Source organism: Orycteropus afer, unplaced genomic scaffold, assembly GCF_000298275.1.
Source record: "Orycteropus afer afer isolate SDZICR_OR568_19922 unplaced genomic scaffold, OryAfe1.0 scaffold00037, whole genome shotgun sequence".
NCBI classification, from domain to species: Eukaryota; Metazoa; Chordata; class Mammalia; order Tubulidentata; family Orycteropodidae; genus Orycteropus; species Orycteropus afer.
Genome location: NW_006921624.1, coordinates 2,886,861 through 2,911,761, shown reverse-complemented (window position 1 = coordinate 2,911,761; position 24,901 = coordinate 2,886,861). Strand labels below are relative to the sequence as shown.

The 24,901-nt window shown below is 42.5% G+C and overlaps 1 protein-coding gene across 1 annotated transcript in view; it reads right to left on the bottom strand.

The window, feature by feature from the left end:
• The window catches only part of TTLL11 (tubulin tyrosine ligase like 11), a 336,895-nt gene extending 316,913 nt beyond the window's left edge, over window positions 1–19,982 (bottom strand). The window contains exon 1 of the mRNA XM_007936749.2: window positions 19,272–19,982. Within this exon, the coding sequence (XP_007934940.2) occupies window positions 19,272–19,703 (432 nt within the window). The 5' untranslated portion in view covers window positions 19,704–19,982. The remainder of the gene's footprint in view (window positions 1–19,271) is intronic.
• Between the last annotated feature and the right edge of the window lie 4,919 nt (window positions 19,983–24,901).

Sequence of the window (24,901 nt, the reverse complement as noted above, 5' to 3'; positions counted from 1 at the left end):
AAAAAAAAAAAAACCTACTACATAGCCACAATTGTTATAACAGCCTAATACTGGTACAATGACAGACATACAGACCAATAGAACAGAATTGAGAACCCAGAAATAAATCCATCTATAGACATATATAGACAGCTCATCTTTGACAAAAGGCTAAAACTCACTAAATGGGGAAAAGATAAACCAAAAACCAAACTCACTGCTGTCGAGTCGATTAGACTCATAGTGACCCCTCCTTGGGTTTCTAAGGCAGTATCTCTACGGAAGTAGATTGCCCAATCTTTCATCCGAGGACTGGCTGGTGGGTTCGAACTGCCAGCCTTTAGGTGCTGGCAAAACTGGATATTCATTTGCAGAAAAATGAAATAAGACCCATATCTCATACCATATACAGAAACAAACAAGTTGGATCAAAAGACTTGAATGTAAAACCTAAAACCATAAAGACCATCAAAGAAAATAATAGGGACAAACACAGGTGCCCTAATTCAGGGCATAAAAACATTATGAAATATAACTAAAACACACAAACACCAGAAGACAAAATAAGTGACTGGGACCTCCTAAAAATTAGACACTTATGTGCATCAAAAGATTTAACCAATAAAGAATGCACATACTGGGGGAAAAAAATTGGCAATGACATATTGGACAAGGGGCTCATCTCTAAAATGTATAGATAACTTCAACCCTTAACAACAAAAGGACAAATAATACAATTTAAAAATGGGCAGAGGACACGAACAGATGTTTCAGCAAAGATAACATTCAGGCAGCTAACAAACACATAAAGAAATGCTTGTGATCATTAGCCTTTACAGAGACACAAACCAAGACAACAACGAGATTTCATCTCACCCCAGCACTAATAGTAAAGCTCAGTAAAACAGAAAATAACAAATGCTAGCAAGGTTGTGAAAAGACTAGAGCCCTCAGACCCTGTTGGTGGGACTGTAAAATGGTGTAACCACTGTGGAAAACAGTATGGCATTTCCTTAAAAAGCTGGAAATAAAAATACCATATGTTCCAGCAATCCCACTACTAGGTATATATCCTAGAGAAATAGTAAGATCAATGACCAGAACAGATACATGGACACTCATGTTCATCACAGCACTGTTCACAATAGCAGAAACTGGAAACAATCTAAATGCCCATCAATGGAGAAATGGATCAACAAACTATGGTACATACGTGCAATGGGATATTATACAATGTTAAAGAATAAATCAATCCATGGAACATCTCATAACATGGATCAACCTAGTGGACATTATGCTGAGTGAAATTAATCACAAAAGAACAAATATTATAGAAGACCACTATTGTAAAAAGTTAAGACAAGGGTTTCACAAAAAAAGAAATATTCTTTGATGGTGGATGGGAAAGGGAAGGTAAACAACTAACTAGTGGGAAGACACATAATAACTTGGGTGAAGGGGAAGGCAAAAAATAAACATTGCTGTCAGGAAACCAAGACATTGAGGGGAACCCCGGTTCACAGCATTAGCATAGTGTCTGGCTATACACCCCAGATTTGGGAGCCTGCATCAAACACCTACCAACTTCATGACTTAACTTCTCTGTGCCTCAGTTTCTTCATCCTTAAAGTGCTGATGATAATACCATTTCACAGAGTCCACCTTGAGGAGTAAATGAATTAAATTCATAAAGCACCTCTCACGGTGCCTGGCCCAGAGTGGGAAAAAAGAAAAGAAGTATGCCATCCAGAGTGTGAGTAAAGTCTGAGGCTATCACATTCAAGGACTCTCTCTAGTAGCCCAAATCTTGTGTCTTCCAGATATATACTCAGTGTCCGAGAAACACTAATAAATTCCTGCTGGAACTGCCCTGTTTAGAATCTATGTGAACTACACCTTTCTGTTAACATACTAATCTCTAAAAGAATATAATACAATTGGTTGGGTTAGAATTCTTTGGTTACATTCTACTGTTTTAAAAAATGTAGAATAAAAATGATTTAAAAAGAAAATTGTGAAATATGAAACAATGGAAAAGAGCAATGAAGGCAACAGTTGCTTCTTTGAAAAGACTAATCAACTGTGCTATTTTAAAACACTGTAGGTGAGCAAGAAAAGGTTCTTAGCTGAGCCACAGGTGGGAGTAAGGGAAGACTTGTGGAAAAGCTGCATATGAGCTGATTCTTGAAGAACATGTAAGAGTAAGCCGAAGAAAGGAAGAAAGCACAGTAGGGAGAAGGAAAAGCACGAGGCTCAAGAGGACAAGCAATGTGGTGGCAGGGGCATGTACAGTCAAGGCAGAGAGTACAGGCACAAGGCAAGAGAGGCTTCGTGCCAGATGGTAATAAATATACTACAGCAAACTGAGAGAGCCTTTAATATGTAGCAGGTATTACAAGCTAAGCCCTTCACAGGATTATATCTTTTTTAAATTGGCAACCAAAACTCCAAGACGTATAGTTGATAAATGCTCATTTTATAGAAACTGAGACTCAGAGTAAAACGTGCCCAAGTTTGCACACTGAGTTGCCTCAAACCCTTATCTGTGAGGATCCTTAGCCCGTACCTTCAACAGCCATGCTATCCTCCCTCCCGGGGCAAGAAGGGCTTCATATGGAGCCTGCATTAGTATCCTGAATTGTATCCTTCAGGTAACTGTTGAAATCTCTGAAAGAAAGAAGCAAACTCACTCTTATGAACAAAGTTTGGAGTCTATCACAGCTGCCACTACTTTGTGCCACCAGGACAAGATTCCTTTAGATAAAGGTGCCCAAGGCAAAACTGCAATACTGAATTAATGACAGAGAGCACTGAACTTATGGGACTCCCTAAAACATATTTCCGATTAGTACCTAAAAGCCAGGTACTATTCAATGACGAGAACTAGATAAAACAAGCAAAATCCCACTGCTGTCAAGTCGATTCTGCTCACGTTGACCCTGCAGGTCAGAGTAGAATTGCCCCATGGGGTTTCCAAGGCTGTAAATCCTTCTGGAAGCAGACTGCCAATGCTTTCTCCCATAGATCGGCTGGCGGGTTCCATCTGCCAACCTTTTGGGTAGCAGCTGAACATTAAACTGCTGTGCTACCAAGGCTCCCAAGAACTAGAGAGGCAAATGCAATTTTTTAGCAGCTCTATTGAGATATAATTCACATACCATACAATTCACCTATTTGAAGTATATAATTCAATGGTTTTTAGTATATCCATGGAGTTGTGCAAATAACACTGCAATCAATTTTAGGACACTTTTATCACTCCAAAACAAAACTCTGTACCCATTAGAGGTAACTCCCCATTTCCCTCCCAAACCAACCTCCCCACCAGCTCTACTCTCTAGAAATGTGCCTACTCTGAATATTTCATATAAATGAAATCACACAATATGTGTGTTTTTTTTTCTAAACTGGCTTCTTTCACTGAACATAATTTTTTAAAGGTTCATCCACATTGCAACACATACCAGTACTTACTTCTTTTTTACAGCTGAATAATATTCTATTTTATGGATATACCACATTTTGTTTATCTGTTCATCAGCTGACGGGCATTTAGGTTTGTAAAAAGGGCGTGGCAGTGGGGTCTGACCTCCTTTAACTTCACGAGATGGGAGGAGTATCAAAATCAACAACACCAGCCTAGGTCTGATTGCTATGAGACGAAGGTCAGACATGCCACTGCCCTCCAGCCTTTTTACCAAATCTGACACCAACTGTCCCTCCCACACAGCAATCCCTGCTTCTCTGCTGGGTCCGATAATTCCATGCACTGGCCACACATAGAACTCACACATACTACTCACGATTATGGAGGTTAGTAGGGAAGAAATAGGCAACTCAAGATACAGTTCTTCGATCAGGACAGCTTCTTCTCAGCTATGCCTCCAGAAAGCTTCTCCCTGGCTCTGGGCCCCTCAATGTGGCCTCTGCCCTGGCTTGGGCAAGTGTTACAAAACTCTTCTAGTGGTGCCAATAGGTGCTGAGAGAGGCACCCCACTCTCCCAGTAAGCCTCCTGCAGGAAGGCACTCCCTCCGCTTGCTCGCTCTGTGGGCCGGAAGCCCACTGCTCTGTCTCCTGCCAGCCTCTTGGTTCTGCTGCCTCTATGCTGCCATTTCTCTGCTGCTGTTTTTTGCCATCTCTGGTGTCACCGATCTCTGTCTCCTGGATCAAGGACGTTCAGCACAGGGATCTCAGGTCCAACAGACAGATTCCACTGCTGGCTTTTCTTTCTTGATGGTAAGAAGATAACCCCTTTCTACCTCTGAGATGGCTCATTTTAAGCCTAGCAGATGGCAAAACTGACTCCACCCCCACAAGGGTGCCATGTACCTTATTTGCATTATTAGCAAGCTTGGGGGCCAAGCTTCCAATCTGCTTGGTGGGCCACAAGCACCTCACATTTGCATAGTCCCACCCAGTCATGTGGTGGGAGTTACAAAGACTATGGCTAGACGTAATTCACTGCACAACAAGGTTGCTCCACTCTTTGGCTATTATGAATAATGTTGCTATGAACATTAGTGAAAAGTTTTTGTTTGAATACCTCTTTTCAATTATGTTAGGTAAATATTTAATAGTGAAATTGTTGAGTCATATGGTAATTCTATATTTAATTTCTTTAAGGAAGCACCAAACTCTTTTCCATAGTGGCTGCACCATTTTACATTCCCATCAACAATGCATGAGGGTTCCAATTTCTCTACATCCTCCCTTGTTATTTTCCATTATTTTTGTTATTATTATTATAACCCATCAAGGAAGCCCTAGTGGCACAACAGTTAAGCTGCTAACAAAAAGGTTGGCAATTCACTTTATAAGCTTTCACCCAAACCACAATAAAAATAATAAAAAAAAAAAAAGTTGGCAATTCAAACCCACCCAGTGGCTCCATGGGAGAAAGCCCTGGAGATCTGCTCCCATAAAGATTACAGCCTAGAAAACCCCGTGGGGCAATTCTACTCTGTCACATGGGGTCACTATGTGTCAAAACCAATTCAATGGCACCTAACGGCGCAGTGCCTAAGGCATTAGACTTCTAACCAGAAGATTGACAGTTCAAACTCACTAGCCGCTTCGCAGAAAGAAGATAGGCCAATCTACTTTCATAAAGACTTACCACCTTGGAAACCCAGTGGGAGCCGCTATGAGTCAGAATCGACAGTGAGTTTAATAACAACTACGGTGGGTATAGCATATTGCCTAAGGCACTTGACTGCTAACCAGAAGGCTGGCGGTTCAAAGCCACCAGCCACTCCTCAGAAGGAAGGTTGGGCAATCTACTTCTGTAGTTCTACCACCTCGGAAACCCAAGGAGGGGTCGCTCTGAGTCGGATCCGACTCGACGGCAATGTGTACAGTGGGTATGAAGTAGTATTTCACTGTGGCTTCGATATGCCTTTCCCTAACAGTTTATGTTGGCATATGACATTTGAATACAGTTTTTAATGTATCCTTTTTTTTTTTTCACACCAGAGACATTCTGACAAAACCTAAGAAACAACCTACTGAAACATTCAGCAGTCTCATTTGCCGATTGTGTGCAAAATGCTTAAGCCTTACCCCATGAGTAGGAAATCAAGAATGGGTAAGGAGTTAGATGTGGGAAGAGAGGGTCAAGGATGGAGAAAAAGTCAAGCATGTCTACTGAGCACACTATTTGAAAATCAAAAAGAGTGACTTTACCTTTTGATATGGCTGTTTCAGTTTAGACATAACAGCTTCACCAATACAGCTATTTCAAGTGCCCTGCTTTGAACTAGGCACTGATGATTAGAATTAAGTGTTTGGTGAACAGAGTCCACAGGTTAGAGAAGACTCATTTGCTTCACTCTCTTCTCCAGTGTTCGCCATTATGTGCTTCAAACGTAAGTATTTCTAGGTACTCCCGTACACTGTTGAGTATAAATTGTTACAACGCTTTTGGAAAATAATTTGATAATACATTTCAAAACCCTTAAAATATACAGGTCCTTTGACCCAATTCTTCCATTCCAGAAAGTTATCCTAAGAAAATAATATGAAATATACAAAAAGATCTTTGTACAAAGAAGCACTCCAGGAAATTTTTTGAAAGAAAAATAGATCTAAACATGCAATAATATGAAATAAATTCTGAAATATATTCCACTGAATGAGGTATTTTGCAGCAATTAAAATGACACTTAAGAAAAGTCTGTATAGCAATGGGAAAATGCTTAAATTATAATTTGGGCATTATTATTAACATAATAATAAAATAAAATTATGTCAGCTTTGTAAAACAAAAATACATGCCTAGAAGAAATACTGGAAGGAAATACTTCACAATCAAGAGTGATTGCATTGTGATGGTGGGTTTATAAATTTTTTTCATTCTTTTGTAATTTTAAAATACTTTAACCAATGTGCAAGGGTTATTTACATAAGTGAGGAATGTGATTTTTAAATAAAACTAACATCTAGACTGAAAGCCCATTCCTGTACTGAATGACTTAAGAAAATACTAACGTTGGGTGATATCATTTCTGAGACACAAGGAAATCATACTGTACTCAGATGGGCAGTATGGTCCCCTGGAACAAGAGCTAGTTAGTGTTACTGCACCACCATCTGTAAATAAAAGGAAAAACATAAAAACAACATCCGTCAATGAATGTTGGTACACCCATAAAATGAACTACTAAATTGTTATGAAAACAAAATAAAGCTGTATGTTCTAACATAGAAAGATGTCCATGATGTACTGCTAATAAGAGCATTTCTTAAACACTATCTATATTGTGTGGGAGCTCTGGTGGCGCAGTGCCTAAGGCATTTGACTGCTAACCAGAAGGCTGGCAGTTGAAACCCACCAGCCACTCCTCGGAAGGAAGGTTGAGCAATCTACTTCCGCAGAGATACTGCCTTGGAAACTCAAGGAGGGGTCGCTATGAGTCGGATCCAGCTCCATGCCAATGAGTTTGGTTTTTGGTTTTGGTTTATATATATTGTGTGACTGCAGCATTTTTGTTAAAAAATATATATATTTATCTATAATAGATATGTGGGAGCTTTGGTAGCATAGTGCCTAAAGCACTTGACTGCTAACCAGAAGGCTGGTGGTTCAAACCCACCAGCCACTCCTCAGAAGGAAGGTTGGGCAATCTACTTCCATAGTGATACTGCCTCAGAAACCCAAGGAGGGGTCGCTCTGAGTCGGGGTAACAACAACAACAACAAAACAACAATAATATATATGTATCTCTGTGTCTCTACATATGACACATCGTAGTAGTCATCAGCATGACTCACTGACTGTTCTGATTCTCCCCTTTACAGAATAGGAGGATTGTACATCTCCTCTGTCTCCTGAAGTTAGGCATGACCATGTTGACTTCCTTGGCAAATGACATGAGAGCAAAAGTGATGTGCTACTTCCAGGTAGAAGTTTTAAGAGCCAGCTCCCAGTTGGCCACATTCCTTTGTCCTCAGCGATCTCATGGAAGCATGTGTCTCATGGAAGCCTGGGTCTCTGAAAACCCAAGATGAGTGACCCACCCCTTGTCCCCATCACCAGCCCACACTGAGCCCACACTGAGCACACCACACTGAGCAAGAAGTGAACTTTTGTTGTGTTAACCCACTGATATTTCTGCAGGTGTTGTTACTAAAGCACAACTTGGTCAGCCCTGACACAGAGAGGAATAAGAAAAAATAATCTGGAAAGATACGTATGAAACTGTAATCCTCGTATTACCTCCAAGAAGTGGGATTAGAGGGAAAGAGGGAAAGGAAGGAAGCTGAAAATGGAGACTTTCAGTTTTTATTTTCTACACTTGAGAACTGTATACATTTTTTTTAAGTACATATTGCTTTTTGGAACTTTTAAAAAAGTATTTGTTAGTAATATAAGATGTCCAAAAAATGTTCTATTTGTTGCTTTTCTAAAAATTCCAATGAGAAACAAAATCTCCTTGTGGGCATAAAGAACCAAACATGGAAACTGGCCTTCAAAGAAGTTCTAGGCAGATGTACAGAAGAACTTATTTGAAAAGTAAAGCCATACCTAGGTCATGGATTGACTTGTGTCCCCCCCAAAATTGGCTAGGCCATTGTGCGGTTGTCCCCCATTTTTTGATTTGATGTAATTATCCTCCATTTTATGTGTTGCGAATCATAATTTCTGTATGTGAATGAGGCAGATTAGTGTGCCTCTCTTACTCAAGTCACACCCTTATTTAAGTCACACCCTTACTCAAAACACACTCTTGCTTCAGTCACACCTTTTATCTTACAAGAGATAAAAGTAGAAAGAAGTGAACAGAGAGAAGAGGACCTCACTACCACCAAGAAAGAAGAGCCGGGAGCAGAGCATGTCTTTTGGATCCAGGGTCCCAATGCTGAGAACCTCCTAGATCATAGGAAGATTGATGCCAAGACACATAAAGATCTCTAAGGAATCAGGAAGCAGAAGCTAAGGAGACAAAGACCTTCCTCCAGAACTGACTGAGAGAGAAAGCCTTCTTCTGGAGTTGGCACCCTGAATTCATATTGCGAGCCTTCTAAAGTGGGAGAGAATCAATTTCTGTTTGTCAAAGCCATCTACTTGTGCTATTTCTTCTATAGCAGCACTAGATAACTAAGGCACTAGGGATAACTACACAGGAGAGAAGCTGCTCTATTCTCCCAGGTTCATTAAGGATGAAGGTTTTTATTCATATGACATAGAAGCAGATGGGAGAAGAGAAGGGACCACCAGAAATGCCTACTATGACAAAGTATTTATAAAAATTACTAGATACTGGTTCAAAATACCCAGGGAATCAAACATGTACCTGAACAGCAGCAGAGGCACCATTAAGGGAAGGCACAACCTGATGTAAGGAGAGAGAGATGTTAATCTATCCGGAATAGAGAATACGGTAATTGTTCTCGCCAGCAAAATGATAACCTTTGCTGAGGAGTCTCAGGGACATGACTCAGCTTCTGAGGATCAACCACAAGGAAAAGGAGGGGTTTAAAATTCATTTTGAAGAATGGTTATTTTCCCATTCACACCATCTTTTGTTTTGTTTTGTTTCGCTAAAACTTTAAATTAAGATGTCATAGAAATTCAGCAGGGAAACTCAAACCAGCATTTATTCCTTCTTTAAAGCACCAGGTGCTTTAACTATTTCCCAATTTAATCCTTACAACAACCCTAGTGAGTATTTTATGCTCATTCTTAGAAATGAAGACACTGTGGCTCAAGGAGATAAACAACTTCTCCAGGGTCACAAAGCCACTATATGACAGAGCCAAGGCGCAAATGTCTGGCTATGGTGTTTCCAGGATCAGTGGGGAGCACTACTTACAGATGAAATTCAGAAGAAATCAGCTCAGAAAATTCACATCTCCTCCTGCAGCTAATGGGTACATTTACATACAATAACCTCAGTTCTCTCCTGTGAACTAGTCATCTTATTTGTTTTGTGAACACAAAAATTAAGTTACTGATGTCATTCAAATAGCTAAAATAAGTTTCCCGTAGTAACTTATATAATTAATACACCAAAATGAGATATGAAACAAGCCCAGAATGGAAGCCTTTAAAAATTCAATTAACCTCACAAAATTTTTAAACTTTATTTAAAAAGGAAAAAAAAAAAAAATCCTTTAAATAAATATTACTGAAAAATAGTTTAAACCCAAACTACATTGAAGTTGATATTCATTTAAAATTTCACTATCTCTTTCAACTAAGAGAACTCTAGGGCCAGGTGGTTTCAGTGGTGAATTCTATCCAACGTTTAAAAAAGAATTAACACCAATCCTTCTCAAATGCCTCCAAAAAATAGAAGAGGAGGAAACACTTCCTAACTCATTCTGTGAGGCCAGCATTACCCAATACTAAAGCCAGATACAGACATCACAAAAAAGAAAACAACAAACCAATACTCCTCATGAATCTGGAGTTTTTACATCCTCAATAAAATACTAACAAAATAAATTTAACAGTATATTAAAAGGATTATACACTATGATCAAGTGGTATTTATCTCAGGAATTCAAGTGTGGTTCAACATAAGAAAGTGTAATACACCACATTAATAGAACAAGAACCACATCATCATCTCAATGCAGAAAAAGAAGTGACAAAATTCAACATCCTTTCATGATGAAAATACTCAGCCAACTAAGAATAGAAGGAAAATTCCTCAACATGATAAAAACCAAAAACAGAAACCAAACTCACTGCCATAGAGTCGGATCCAACTCATAGCGACCCCTCCTTGGGTTTCTGAGGTGGTATCACTATGGAAGTAGATTGCAGGCATTTATAAAATACCCACAGAAACAATCTTACTCAATGGTGAAAGACTGAAAGCATTTCCCCTAAAATCAAGAATAAGGCAAGGATGCTTGCTTTCACTACTGCCATTCAACACTGTTCTGAAAGTTCTAGACAGAACAATTAGGCAAGAAAAAAAAAAAAAATTAAAGGCATCCAAATAGGAAAGGAAGAAGTAAAACTGTCAAATAACACAAGTCTCTATATTAAAAAAAAAAAAAAAAGAACCCACAAGAAAATTACTAGAGCTAATAACTAAATTCGGCAAAGTTGAGGGACAAAAATGCAACACACAAGTCAGTTCAGTTTCTATACACCAGCAATGACTCATCTGAAAATGAAATTAAGAAAATAATTCAATTTACTATAGCATCTAAGGAAACAAAATACCCAGGAATAAATTTAAGAGGGAGGTAAAAGACTTGTACCCTGAAAATTTTAAAACATTGCTGAAAAAAATTAAAGAATTCCTATATAAATAGAAATATGTCCTATGTTTCTGGACTAGAAGGTTTAATATTGTTAAGATGCCAACACTTACCCACAGGAATCTACAGACTTAACACAATCCCTACCAAAACCCCAACAGCCTTTTTTGCTAAAACAGAAAAGCTGATCCGCAAATTTATATGGAATTGTCAGAGGCCCGAGTAGCCAAAACAACCCCGATAAAGAAGAACAAGGTAGAACAACTTACACGTCCTAATTTCAAAATGTACTATAACAAAAAAATTACACTCGCTGCCATCAAGTCAATTCTGACTCACAGCGACCCCCATTGGGTTTCTGAGGTTGTAAATCTTTACAGAAGTAGATTACCCTATCTTTCTGACCACGGGTATAGGGGTCAAGATTTACAACATGTATTTTGGCGGGACATAATTCAACCAGTAATAGCGAGTATCAGAAAAATGGAAAGCAACAAGTGTTGAAGAAGACATGATGAAATTGGAACCCGCATCCGTTGCTGATGGGAATGTAAAATGGTGCAATTGCAGTGGGAAACAGTCTAGTGGCTCCTCAAAAAAGTCAAACAGAATTACCACACAATCCAGCCATTCTACTGTTAGGTATAAAGCTAAAAAAAAAAAATCCAACTCACTGCCCTCAACTCGAATGCGACTCATAGTGACCCCTCCCTGGGTTTGCGAGGCAGTATCACTACAGAAGCAGACTGCTCAATCTTCCTTCCAAGGAGTGGCTGGTGGGTTTGAACCGCCAGCCTTCTGGTTAGCAGTCAATGCTCTAGGCACTAGGTATACACCCCCCAAAAAAACTTGAAAGCAAGTTCTCAAACAGACTTGTACACCAATGTTCATTGCAGCATTACTCACAGTAGACGAAAGGTGGAAACAGCCCAAGTGTCCATCAACAAAAGAATAGATAAACAAAATGTGTTATAACCATAGAGTGGAATATTATTCAGCTATAAAAAGAAATGAAGTTCTGATGCATACTGTGACATGGATGAACCTTGAAAACCTATCTAAGTGAAGTCAGTCAGACATAAAAGGACCAACATTGTATGATCCCACTTATATGAACTATCTAGAACACGCAAACGCATTGAGAAAGAAGTTTAATAGTGGTCACCAGGGAGTTGGGGAAGAGAAAATGAGTCCTGAGTTTCTGCTTGGGGTGATGAAAAAATGTTCTCACTACCTAGCGGTATGATTGCACAACAAGGTAAGTATAACTACTGTCACTGCATTGTACACTTCAAAATAGTTAAAATGTTAAATTTTTTGTTATTATAGATTTTACCGTTGTTCGGAAGGAAGGCTGGGCAATCTACTTCCATAGTGATACTGCCTCAGAAATCCAAGGAGGGCTTGCTATGAGTCAGGTCCGACTCGAGGGCACATAACAACAAGAACAACATAGATTTTACCATCACAATTTTTTTTAATGTAACTTCCTTATCTTTATGTGTTTTTGTTATCTGCTGTATCCCAAGAGCCCAAACATAGCCTAGCACAAAGTAGGACACAAAAATATCTGTTCAACGATTTAAATGCCTCTTCATATCTGTTCTGGTTAACCAGTGGCCTACACAAACAGACTACTTTCTATAATAGTTTTTTTTTTCCTAGTTCTTAAAAAGTAGATCAAATAAGCAATGTTCATAATTACCAAATAGATTCATTGCCATCAAGTCAATTCCAACTCAAAGTCAGCCCACAGAACAGATGAGAACTGCCCCATAGGGTTTCTTTACAGAAACATAGTCATGTCTTTGCCTCACAATGTGACTGGTAGGTTTAAATCACCCACCCTACAGTTAACAGCTGAATGCTTAACCACTGCATTAACTAAGTACTTACAGTGTAGCAAGCATTAGATTAAGGCAATTTACAAATATTCCCTTATTTAACGTCACACAAATTCAGCAAGTTAAGTAACACTAGCCCCTTTTCACAGATGAACAAATTGAGGTTCAGAGAAGTTCTGTGTTTTAATTCACCATCAGTTTACTGACACAAGTAGTTAGTGACAAGGGTTTCAACTCACATCTGTCTGATTCCAACGCCCTGCTAATTCCAGGACACAACACTTCCTCTTTAGAGAGAAAGTATTTAGAGGGTGGCCAATTACCTTTACCGTTATGTCTTTCTCAGGGAATAGATTTAAAAGAAAAAGAAAACACAGGATTGAATGTTTGCATTCAACTTCCGCTAATCCAAAATTTGCTGAGGCGCTTCCAAAACTGAGATACTATGAAGTGTATGTTTCGTGACACAGAAAACAGCTCTAGCAATTGCAGCACCTGCTGAAAAAAGCAAAACTTTAATTTTGTAGTACTTATAGAACTTGAATGTGAGCCTCTGGAATTTATTGGCTTCTAATGGACTATTTAGTTCCTTTAAGTTAGTATGAATTCATGCAGCTATTACACATATTGTACACAGTATAAGTGGTAGTGAATTGTGATTTTTATAGAATGATAAGCTTGCAAAGGCAAAATTCTAGTGGATTAGACATTAAAATTACATGTCTGTTGAAGTGAAACATTTGATGGAATAGGATATAAACCGTTCTTAAACATAATGCTATTTTCAAAAAATAGGAAGTAACTCACAATGACTATCATTGAAACCAGAAGGGAGGGGGAAGGTTGAACTATATATACATTTGTATTTTCTCCCCGTCCTCCTTCCAGAAGGAATCTTAGGCTGAGTGACTCAAAGAGTAGGCTCACATACCGTGGAGGAGCAAGCAACTCGCTAGTCAAATGGCATCGGATCACTTCTCTGTGGGCACCATCAAGACGGGATTCGGACGGCACAGGCACCCAGTACTCCCCCTGCCAGGCAGGGTACATTTCAACGTGTTTTATTTTAAGTCTCAGTTGAGTGTCACTCTGCTGGTTTGGAGCACCTCCACTGTCATTTAAGAGTTACGCGTCAGACGGGGAATGGAGGGTTAAGGAGTGTAGAATTATCTAACACACTATACACACGCTTTGGAACGAGACAGATGATGGTTTGAACGCTGTCTCTCTCACTCAGCTTTTTCAATTGTTATCTGGGGATGATTACAATAAGAGAATAACTCCCTGCAGGGTGGTTTTTAACAAAGGATTAGCAAGGAAGACGGTGGTGTACAACTGTATGCTGGCTGTGAGCACAAGCCTAGCTGCCTCTACAGCTTTTTAGCCCTGGGCCTTGGGCTGGCCTGTCCCAACCTCTCTCTCTCTAAACCTCAGTTTCCTCATCTGTAAATTGGAGATGATAAAAGGATCTACCTCAGAGATAAATAGAATAATCCATGGTAAATGCTTGATACAATTTAATGAGCAGAAAGCACTTAGCACGGTGCCTTGTAATTGTTGTCAGTTGCTGGTGAGTGATTCCGACTCATGGTGACCCCACATGTGCAGAGTGGAACTGCTCCATAGGGCCTTCAGGGCTGTGAACACTTGTCTTCTGAGGAGCCTCTGGGTGGGTTCAAATCAACCTTTTGGCTAAAAGTTAAGCACTTAATCATTCGTGCCATCCAGGGACTCCAATATAGTGCCTAACACACAGAAGATATTTAATAAATAGTAATTAATATTATGCAAATTATAAGTTGGGTGATATAATACTGGTATATGTGCTCTGAATAAAAGCTGGATAAATTTCAGAAATCAACTCATAATCTGGAGTCTGCAAACAAAGAGATCACACAGAATTACAGATCTCAGGGCAGGGCTTTTGTCAACTCTTATCAACAAATGTCCCTCTATCAAATCTCTCAGTGTTCCTGGTCATATGACTTGGTGTCCATGGCACCAGCGTGCCCATATACAAAGCCCACATCTCCAAGGAGGGTAGCTCACAACAATAGTGGCCTCTGTTCTCTATGGTATTCTTTTCTCTAAGGTTTTCATTAATGAGGATAGACTATGGCAAGGGATGGGGAGAGAAACTCACACAACTGGAAGAGGACCACACAGCTCCATACATATTTATTGAGCATTTTCTTTGAACCTGGAACTATGCCTCTCTTTCACGTAGCAACTTCAGTGGTGACCCTGTCACATGATTCCGCTATTCTAGAATAAATTTTTAGTATGGTCTACAAGTTGGCAGAGCTAATGTCTAGGAATGTTCCCTTGAGAAACAAGTTTGAAATCGTGGACTCAGTTGGATAAGACTTGACCCAGAATGGATGTGCCTGAAAGCTGAATCATCAGACAGTTGGCATGGCTCTCTAGAAACTGAAGGAGAGTGGGCAAGGGAGGCTCGGTCTATATATGGCAAGCAATCTGTGAGCACAGTCATCCTGAAGCACAAGCTTCTTGGCATGCCCTTCAAAGTCCTCCGTGACCTGGCTCCTCCTTTCTCTCTCTCCACCCTCCACTGCACTCCCTGAGTAAAGATCTTGGTCAACACTCCCTGCCTTTGCTCATACTATGTCTGGGGTGCCATTTGCCCGTTCAACTCCCTGGCTACCTTCTGTCTATTGTTTACAAACTCAGTCCATGCATCACCTCCAATAGCCCACACTTCTCTACAGAAGGGACACTCCTTCTCAGGATGCCAACAGTCCCCTGTGCTCACCTCTAACACTGCCACACCAGACTGGACTGCAGTTATCTATTTGACATATCTGACCTCTGGAGAGGAGCTCTGGTGGTGCAGTGGTTAAAGCATTGGCTCATAACCAAAAATGTCGACGATTCAAACCCATCAGCTGCTCCATGGGAGAAAAATGAGGTCTGCTTCCATAAAGATTTACAGCCTTGGAAACCCTATGGGGCAGTTCTACTCTGTCCTTTAGGATCACTATGGTTTGGAATCAACTTGATGGCAGTGGGTTTGGTTTTGATTTTGGGTCCCTCTGGACTGGGAGCTCCTTGAGGGAAAGAAGTATCCCCCATTGATGTCTGTATCTCCAGTTCCTAACCCAGGGTCTGCTCACAGAGAGCAGTGGAGACGAGTGCTGGTGCCTAATGGAAAGCCCTTGTCAAGTGCCAGCTCTGCCACTTACTAGCTGTGTGACATTGGATAAGTTACTTAACCTCTGTGTATTTCAACTTCCTCATCTTTAAAAAGGTGACAATAAGGAACTTATTATTGGGTTTTTGTAAGAATCAAGTCAGTCTATACATGTAAAGCACTTAGAACAGGGCCTAGCAAAGACCTGTGTAAGGGCTCATTATCCCTGTTGTTAAATGAATGTGGAATAAAGGATAACGAAGGAAAGGGGGAGATTGTGCCCTGCAGCTGAAGCAAACTTCTAAATTCACATGCTGACTCAGTGCTGCCCTGTTAAGTGGACTGTGTTATATACAGCTCCTCAAAAGGAGACACAGAACTTCCACTCTGGTTGGCGGCCATGACCTTATTTCTTACCTTCCCCAAACCAGGTACTCCCAAACCTTGCAGCAGCAACACAGCTCTACACGCAAAGGACACTGCTGCCCAATCCCTTGCTGCCCAGCCCACAGCAGATATCCCCACCCCTAGAACGTCAATGCTGGGAGGTACTTCAGAGATGACTTGATCCAATGCACCCTTGTAATACATGAAGAAACTAAGGCCTGCAGAGGGTGTGTGTTTGCATTTTCTTGGTACCTGATTTATATCCATGTGGTCACGTAGTCAACTTTGCAGTAAATACAAAGAATAACAGGATCATGGGTTAGAAGAGTATCTAGTCTGCCATTTTTCAAACACCACATTCTAGGATGTCAAGATGAGATGTGAGCTCTGTTGCAAGTCTTTTATTCATTCATTTGGTGAATATATATTGACCATGTGCTGGACATAGGGGACACACAGTGAACAAGTCAGACTCCAGTCCTGCCCTCAGGACTTCACAGACCAATGGGAAAAAGTGACTAAGTAAATAATAACAACTTGTCTAATAGTAAAGTCTTATTGTTGACAGCAAGTTAGGTCTTGAAATATGAGTATCTCCACTTACATGTCAATATGCTTTCTGAAAGTAAGAAAAAGGTACAGCGGGGTTTAGGGAGCTGCGACATCAAGTGCCTTAGAAATTGCCCACCAACACAAGGGTCTCTTATAAATTAACATTACCACTATGTGGGGTGCAGAAGTAAAGAACTAGCTTTAACTGGGAACCACTAAACTAGCTCTATTCACCCCCATTTTACAGATAGAAAATCTGAGGACAAAAGAGTTACACTGACTTGCCCTAAATAGTACAGCTGAAAAATGGAAGAACCTTAAAATTCTGTAATGGCTCACAAAGCCTCCAGGAAAAGTCCAAATCCCATGGTGGGAGACACGACCTGACCCCTACTCACTTCTCCAGCCTCACCATCCGCCTCCCACTTCATGATCCAGCCACACTGAACAACCTGCAAAGCCCAGAGGTGTGCCTCGGCTCTGATCATCCTACTCCCTCCACCAACGATCCAGAAGCCACAGGCCCTCGCTAACTCCCAGTCATTTCCAGCACTCAAGTCTCAGCCCAGGTGTGTCTCCTCCAGTCTTGCTGTTAGAAGCCCTTCCACAGCTACCTCCCACAGCACTTACACCTTTACCTATACAGAGAAACACTCATCACATAATATATTCATCCATTCAACAAATATTTATTGAGCAACTTCTATGTGCCAAATACCTGAGGATACAACAGGAAATAAAACAAGGCCCCTGCCCTCATGGAGCTTACATTCTAGTGAGGGGAACAGACAATAAACAAACAATACATAATATAATGTTAGGTAGAGTTAAGTGCTATGAGAAAAATAGATAAAGAAGAGCAAGAGTTGGAGACTGATGGCCAAGCTTCTCTGAGGAGGTGACATTTGATCAGATCTGAAGAAGTGACAGTAAGCCAAGCAAGTAACTGGGAAAAGAGCATTTCGGGAAGCAGCAGAAAAAGTCCTATAATTATTGCAATTTTTTTCTTTACTTGTGAGGGCAAAGGCTACATCATCGCCATCTTTGACTCCCAGGGCCCAGCACAGAACTTGGCACCTCCACAGGGACACTTACTAAATGAATGAATGAACCTAGGCTGCAATGACTGCCTGCTAAGTTCTGAGTCCGTCTGGGCCTATCTCTCTTAAAGAACAAGACCCAGCCCACTCGTGTCCCACAGGGTGAAGCACAGGCCCTGCTTGGGCCAGCCAGCCTTGCCTGACTCCACAGCCTGGTTTCAGTCCCAGGGTTCTCTGTTCACTAGGACGTGGCACTTAGGAGTTCTCCAGTTTATCTTGTTCTGTCCCTCCTATCTCCAGCCTGGACCTGAAACCCTGTCCATAAACCTTAATGCTGCAGAATCGAAAGTGCTCTCCCCAGATTCCACAGGCATGAAAGTCCTCCCCTGAATCCCAAGCCCCAAGGCTCAGGGGCCTGGCACTGGGGGTCAGACTTCCCCAATGGTGACCTCCTGCCCAACTGGAAGTCTGCCCTGCCTGATTCTTGACATCTGGACAAACCACATGACTCCTTCCTGCTGCGACATGAACCTTCTGACCACATCAATCCTTTCTGCAACTGTCTCTCCTTACGTTCCAACTTCGTAAAGCCATTACTGAACCTGCCGTAGCCAAGGCACAGGGATAGGTACCAAAGTCCTCATGCTACCTGCTGCAACTGGGCCTAAATATCCAGACCAACCTAATCCTAAACTGCAATCCTGGCACTACCCAAAGCATATTCAGACCTACTCTGTTGCAAATAAAGTCAAATGGCTTGATACACTTAACCAAACTGCAACACCGTCTCTGGATGTAATTGGTGCTTCTTCCGAGCACCCACCAGATCTAAAATGGGTTCAGAGATGAAAAACCCATTTCTTCATTCATTTGTTCACCCACCACTTACTGACACCTACTATATGCCAAGGCCTGGAACATGAAATACAGTGCATCCTGCGCTGATGATGATGGTGACAGTATCATCATGATGATGGTGGTTTTGGAGGGGAAATGAGAGCAGAGAGTGGTAAGATTAGTGATCATTTATAGCATACTTGTGCTGTATGCATACATTAAGCAGGGAGTCTTAACTACTAGGTAGTATTGACTCACTTTATAGGGGAAGAAAATAGGCTTAAGAGGTAAAGCAACTTGCTCAAGGTCACACAGCTAAGTGGCCGGCTGTAGTGAGACCCTAGGTGGGCCTGTCTCCAAAGTACAAACTGTTAAACTGCCCAAGAGTGTCACAATAAGTGCTAAACAAATGTAACTTAAAATGGATATATGAAGGAGACAGGGTCCTGGGCCCCAGGGTCTCACAAACAGGTGGATTAGACAGGGATATAAGCAAATAACGACAGTGTGAAGAGAGAGTGCAGAAAGCTGGAGACCATATATATAAAAAGCCAGAGCACAGTGGCTGACTTGGTCTGGAAGGGTCTGGGAAGCTTTCTTGGAGGAAGTGACTTTGGGATGAGCAGACTGTGGTTGACAAGCAGGCTCGAGCGTGGCGCACAGCAGGAACTCGACCTTTGCCCGCTGACCTGCCTGGGCAGTGCCGGGTCCTTTGAGGTCGTCCTGTCTACCCCCCTGTGCCCGCGCGGCGGGCCGGGCCTCACCTCCTTCCACTTGAGCTGGCGGATGCTGATCTTCAGAGCGTCCAGGGAGGTCCTGGCCTTGGAGCTGTCCACGGTGACTGGCCGCCGAGCGCGAGACTCGTCAGGACGGCGGCCCGAGCCCCGCTTGCAGCTTCGGCCCTTGCCCCTGGGTTTGCCGTGCGGGCAGCGGCCCCGCGCGGGAGCGCCTTTGGACTGGGGTAGCGAAGGCGACGGCCGCGGGGCGTCGCGGGCGTCTCCCTCCTCGGCCGCCCGGGGCCGCGCCGGGGCCAGGTCCCTGAGCAGCTTGCCCCCGGTCTTGCACTCGGGCTCCCCGGCCGCGCCAGCTTCCACGTGGACTTGCTCCTCAGCAGCCTCCTCCGCGGCCGCGGCCTCCGCCTCCGCCTCCGCCTCCCATCCCGCCGCCTGCTGCCTCTCGGCGCTGCCCGGCAGCATGGTGCTCAGGGCCGGTGCCAGTGCCAGTGCCGCCGCCGCCGCCGCTCCGCCGCCCCGGCCCACGACCAAGCTGTCGTCGCTGCCACCGCCGCTTCGCGCTCCCAGCCCGAGCCCGTTGCCATGATCGCTCAGGCTCGGGTTGACAAGGGCAGTCACCGCCTAGGGACGGGGCCTGGAAAGGGACAATCGTCAACCAAGCCCCAGCGACCTCATAGGCGGGGGTGGCCACGTGACCAGGCCTGTCACAGAGGCGGCGGTGGCCATCTTGGAAGAGGGCAAAAAGCCACTTGGGCTCTTCACCCAGAGACCCAGCGAAGTTTCTAATGGCGCAGAACTTGAAGAGGTGCACATGGAGGCGAGATAACAAGAGGCCTAGTTTTTCCCACTCCCTATACACACTCCCTGGAATAACTCCCAGCCTGAAGGGGTTACCGTACCTCACCCCTCCCTAGGAGCTATGCCTTCGGGAAGTGCCTCAGTCTTCTGTTGGAGTGACAACTCCAGACCCTAAGGGAGCAGCCGTCCCGTGGAAGAAACATCTTTCCGTTCCTGGACTAACCTCTAGACTGAGAGGGGAGGCACTTGTCCTGTTCTCAGAGAGAACTCACTGGCATGGGGAAACCATGGAGAAGCCCTACAAACACCCCATCTAGCTGAGGACTAGGTAACAGCTGCTTTTGCTTATTATGTCTGTTTTTTCTTTTTCTTTTTGTCATGTAATATGTTTATTTGCTCAGTTTCAAATCCGTATTCTCTGTCACGCATGTGGGTTTGGCAAAATGAGCAGAGCAAAGAGATGAGGCCAGAAATGTCCGTCCAATGGTTGATGATGGGAATGGAGAGCAACTGGTGAGGAAGCAAAGCTGCGAATCTCTTGTCCTTCAGAGGCTGGCTGTCATGGCGCGCTCAGTTTATAGGAGGTATTTCAGCCTCCATCACTGCTGTTAGTATCAGCTTTACAAAAAAGACAAGTGGTGCTGTTTTGTAAAGGTTTCCCTTAGATCTGCCCATGTGGACACGTCCATAGTCAGTAATTAGTAATTACATAAACAGCAATCCCAAATGCTGATTGACAACACATCATCTTTTTAATAAGATGTATGATGACGTTTCTTGAAGGTGTCATGACAAACTGCTTGTATAGAATTGGAGCGGTCTCCAAAAATATGTGGTGCTGTTTTTTTACACTATCAGGAAGATCTGGTTGTGTAGATACATGCCCTATCGATAATTAGTAATTTAAGACAATCCCAACTGTTGGTTTTTGACCATTATCTTTTTCACAAAATAAGGAATGATGTTTTTGGAATGTTTTGGGATGAGCTGGTTGTATAGGATCAGAACAGCCTCACCCAAAACAAATAGAAGAATAGTTTCCATTAGCAATGTAGACATCATGTCTAAAAATGACATGGACTCTGGTTCTTTGGATCTGTTACTAGTTTTTCAGTTGGAACGATCCTCATCTGATCCTTGAAAAATGCACTTATGATGTCCATCAGATTCCCTCTTCTCTGTCCTACTCACAGATTTTGTCAGACTAGTAGGGCAAAGAGTTGAGGACAGAAATTTCCTCTCTAATGGTCGGGAGAGTAGTCAGCAAACACAGACATCTCCTCCACCAGAAGACAGTGATAGTATCAGGCTTGATTAGTCATCAGCGTTTAAGCAACAATTGTTACTGGTAGTATTCTAAGCATCATCTTTTCAAAAAAAAACATGAGGCTATTTTGTAATGATATTACAGTGATCTACCTGTGTAGATACCTGCACCCTGGATGTTAACAATTAAACCACAGTCACAGTTGTTGGTAGATAACACATCCTCTTTTTCACAGCATAGGGGATAATGTCTTTGATTAGCTTCATAACCAACTTGTGGTATGGATTTGGAGCACTCATCTCAGTACAAATTTAAAAAACTTCTTTACTAGAGTAATAGAGATACAACCAAAAAACTACATCAACTGGTTATCTGACCCTCATTAATGTTCTGGGGAAATGATCATTATCTTAGGTGGGAGAAATTTACTCATGATGGTCAAGGAGACCTCTGATCATGATATCCCCAAGAATTTCCATGGCCTGGTCTATTATAAATGAAATCCGTTGAAAGCATAGTGCCTGTGTCTGTCGACTTCAGTCCAGGCTATATGTCATGTATTTTTAAAGCCAATCCAAGGTGAGGGCTCACCCTCTTCACTGAAGAAGCCACATTTGATTTGGAGGGAATGGATGAGTTTAGGAAGACAGAGAGAAGACAGTGGCCGTTATTGCTTGCAGGTGAGACTTACCACCCTCTATTTCCTCAGCAAGGAGCTCTGGCGGTGCAGTGGTTAAGGCATTTGACTGCAAACCAAAAGGTTAGTGGTTCAAACCCATTAGCTGCTCCATAGGAGAAAAATGAGATAGTCTTCTGTCAAGATTTACAGCCTTGGAATCCCTATATATGGGGCAGTTCTGCCCTGTCCTATAGGGTCACTATAAGTCAGAATGGACTTGCTGGCAGTGGATTTGGTTTTTTGGTTTTATCTCCTCAATAGGGGAAAAGAACACAACAGAAATTATCAGGAGAAGTGATTCCTTTTCCTCATTCTTCTCCCCTGAGCTCTTGTGTCTTTGCTTTGATACAGGGTCTCACTGGGTGAATAAACAGCCTTGAAATGTCCAAATCATAAATTAAGAGGTCTAAACCCTCTTTTTAGCAGCAGAAGACACTCTCATTTCTTCCCCTACAGCCCACCAGGCTTTCTTTAGATACAGGCATCTGACTGCCTGTGCCCGGATACCCACAGTGCTTATGTAGAACGCAGGCTCCTGACTCAGCCCCAGAGACGTTGGTGCAGAGCAGCTGGATGGGCCTGGGAATTAGTTCCTCTGCTGATCCTAAGGCAGCCTAGGGCAAGAACCATTGAGTGATTCTATTTCAAGACCTCAAGAGATCCTTTTTTTCTTTTAACTTATCCCTCTCCTTTGCCCCCTAAAATCATTCTGTCACCACCTAAAGTCTTAGGGGCTTTACAGGGAAATGTCTCTCCTTCTTTCCTCTCTTAGTCCATTCCTATTATCAGTGCCCTAATGTGGGCTTCTGCCTTTAGCCTGGGCCTTTGCACCAGCCTCTTCACGGGTCTCCCTCCCTCTGGTCTCCACCACACCCTCATCCATTCTCCACTCTGCAACCAGACCTGCCACTGTCCTGCTTAGCAACCTCCCCTTGTTTCTCACCACCTACAAGATAAAATCCAAGCACCTTACTCGGCCTACAGGACACCACCCCCATCTCTGCCTCTGCTGCACTCTCCACCACTCGCCCCAGTCTCCAGTCATTCAGAATGGATCACCCCGCTCTCCCCACCTTCACATCTTTGTACACACTGCTCACTCTGCTTTGACTTCCCCTTACTTTGCGTCTCTACCTGGAAAACCCCTACTTCAGAGATCCTGGATAGAGAGGGAGAGCAATGTGGAACAAAACTCAAAATCATTTGGGAAAAAATAAGGGGGGAAACAGGTTTGGGGGTCTGATAGAGCCTGGGGGAAGCACTGAGACTATAGCCCCTAGCTGCCCTTCAGGTCTGGAATTGAACCCACACCTATGGCTTCCGGCCAAACAAAAGACAGGCATATAAGTTGAACCTGAAGTAGATACACTCCTTGGAGAGAACAATCATGGGAGAAAGAAGGGCTGTTTATGCACAGGGAGACAGCTTAGGGAGCAGGAGTGCATGGAGGGATGGACACAGGGAAGAGGTGACTGTTGGGAAGAAGTGAGAGGGGAGCTGTTGCATTGGGGTAAATTGTAGTCAATGCCATGAGACAAAGTATATGTGAACTGCTGTATGGAAAGTGAAGTGAATCTGCTCTGTAAGTTTTCACCCAAATCACAATGAAAAAAAAAAACCTACTTCAGACCCAGCTCACATATCTCATTCTTGGATAAGTTTTCTTCAGTGTCCCTGAGGAAGCAAGAAGAATCTCAAGACTAAGAGGCAGGGTGATAAAAATAATTTAGGAGTTCAAGGAATGGAGAATTTACTGTGGATTAGAAACCAAGCCAGGATTGATATAAGAAATAATTACTTCCTTTACTTCCAACATGCATGACATCCTGCTATTAGGATCCATCTGCCGCACTGTATAGATGTCATCGGTTTAGATCTCAGCCTTCCCATTAGTCTGGAAAGAGACAAGTCTGGTCTGATTTCATTCTATATTCCCATCAAGGAACCAGAACATAGTGACCTTTAGAAAGTTGTATGATATAATTAACTAATGAGTTGTTTTCCACTTAAGTTGTCAAAGATCATCACATACTGTCATGTGCTATCCAGATAATTCTGACTCATAGTGACTTTATAGGGCAAAGTAAAACTGTCCCATAGAGCTTCCTAAGCTGTAAATCTTTACAGAAACCGATTGCCTGGTCTTTTCTCCCACTGAGCACTGAGCAGATGGTGGGTTTAAACTGCCTACCTTTTGGTTAGTGCCGAGTGCTTAACCATTGTACTACCAGGGCTCCTTTCATCACACATAAACCAAACCAAACTCACTGCCATTGAGTTGATTCCAACTCAGCGATCCCCACTGGGTCTCTGAGGCTGTAAATCTTTACGGAAGTAGCTTGCCCCATCTTCTTTTGCGGAGCACTGATGAGTTTGAACCACTAACCTTCTGGTTAGCAGCCAAATGCCTTATCCACTACACCACCAGGCCTCATCACACATAAAGATGCTCATTTTGTCCCTACCTCCTAAGACTATGCTTCTACCTCAGAGTGTTTGCATATGCCCTTCCCTCTGCCTAGGACACTCTTTCCCCAGATCTCTGCCTACTTCTTCAGTGTTGAGTGTAATGATACATCTACACAGATGTCTCTGATCTCTCATCTAAATTAAAAAGAAAAAAAAAACTGTCATTGAGACGATTCTGACTCATAACGACTCTGTAGGACAGAGTAGAACTGTCTCACAGGGTTTCCCAAGGCTGTAAAATCTTTACAGAAGCAGGCTGTCTCATCTTTCTCCTGTGAAGGGGCTGGTAGGTTCAAACCGCCAACCTTTTGGGGAATAGATTAATTCTTTAAACATTGCTCACCAAAGCTCCTTCAGTCTAAATTGTTGTTGTTGTTGTTATGTGCCATCAAGTCAAACCCAACTCATAGCAACCCCTCCTTGGGTTTCCGAGGCAGTATCACTATG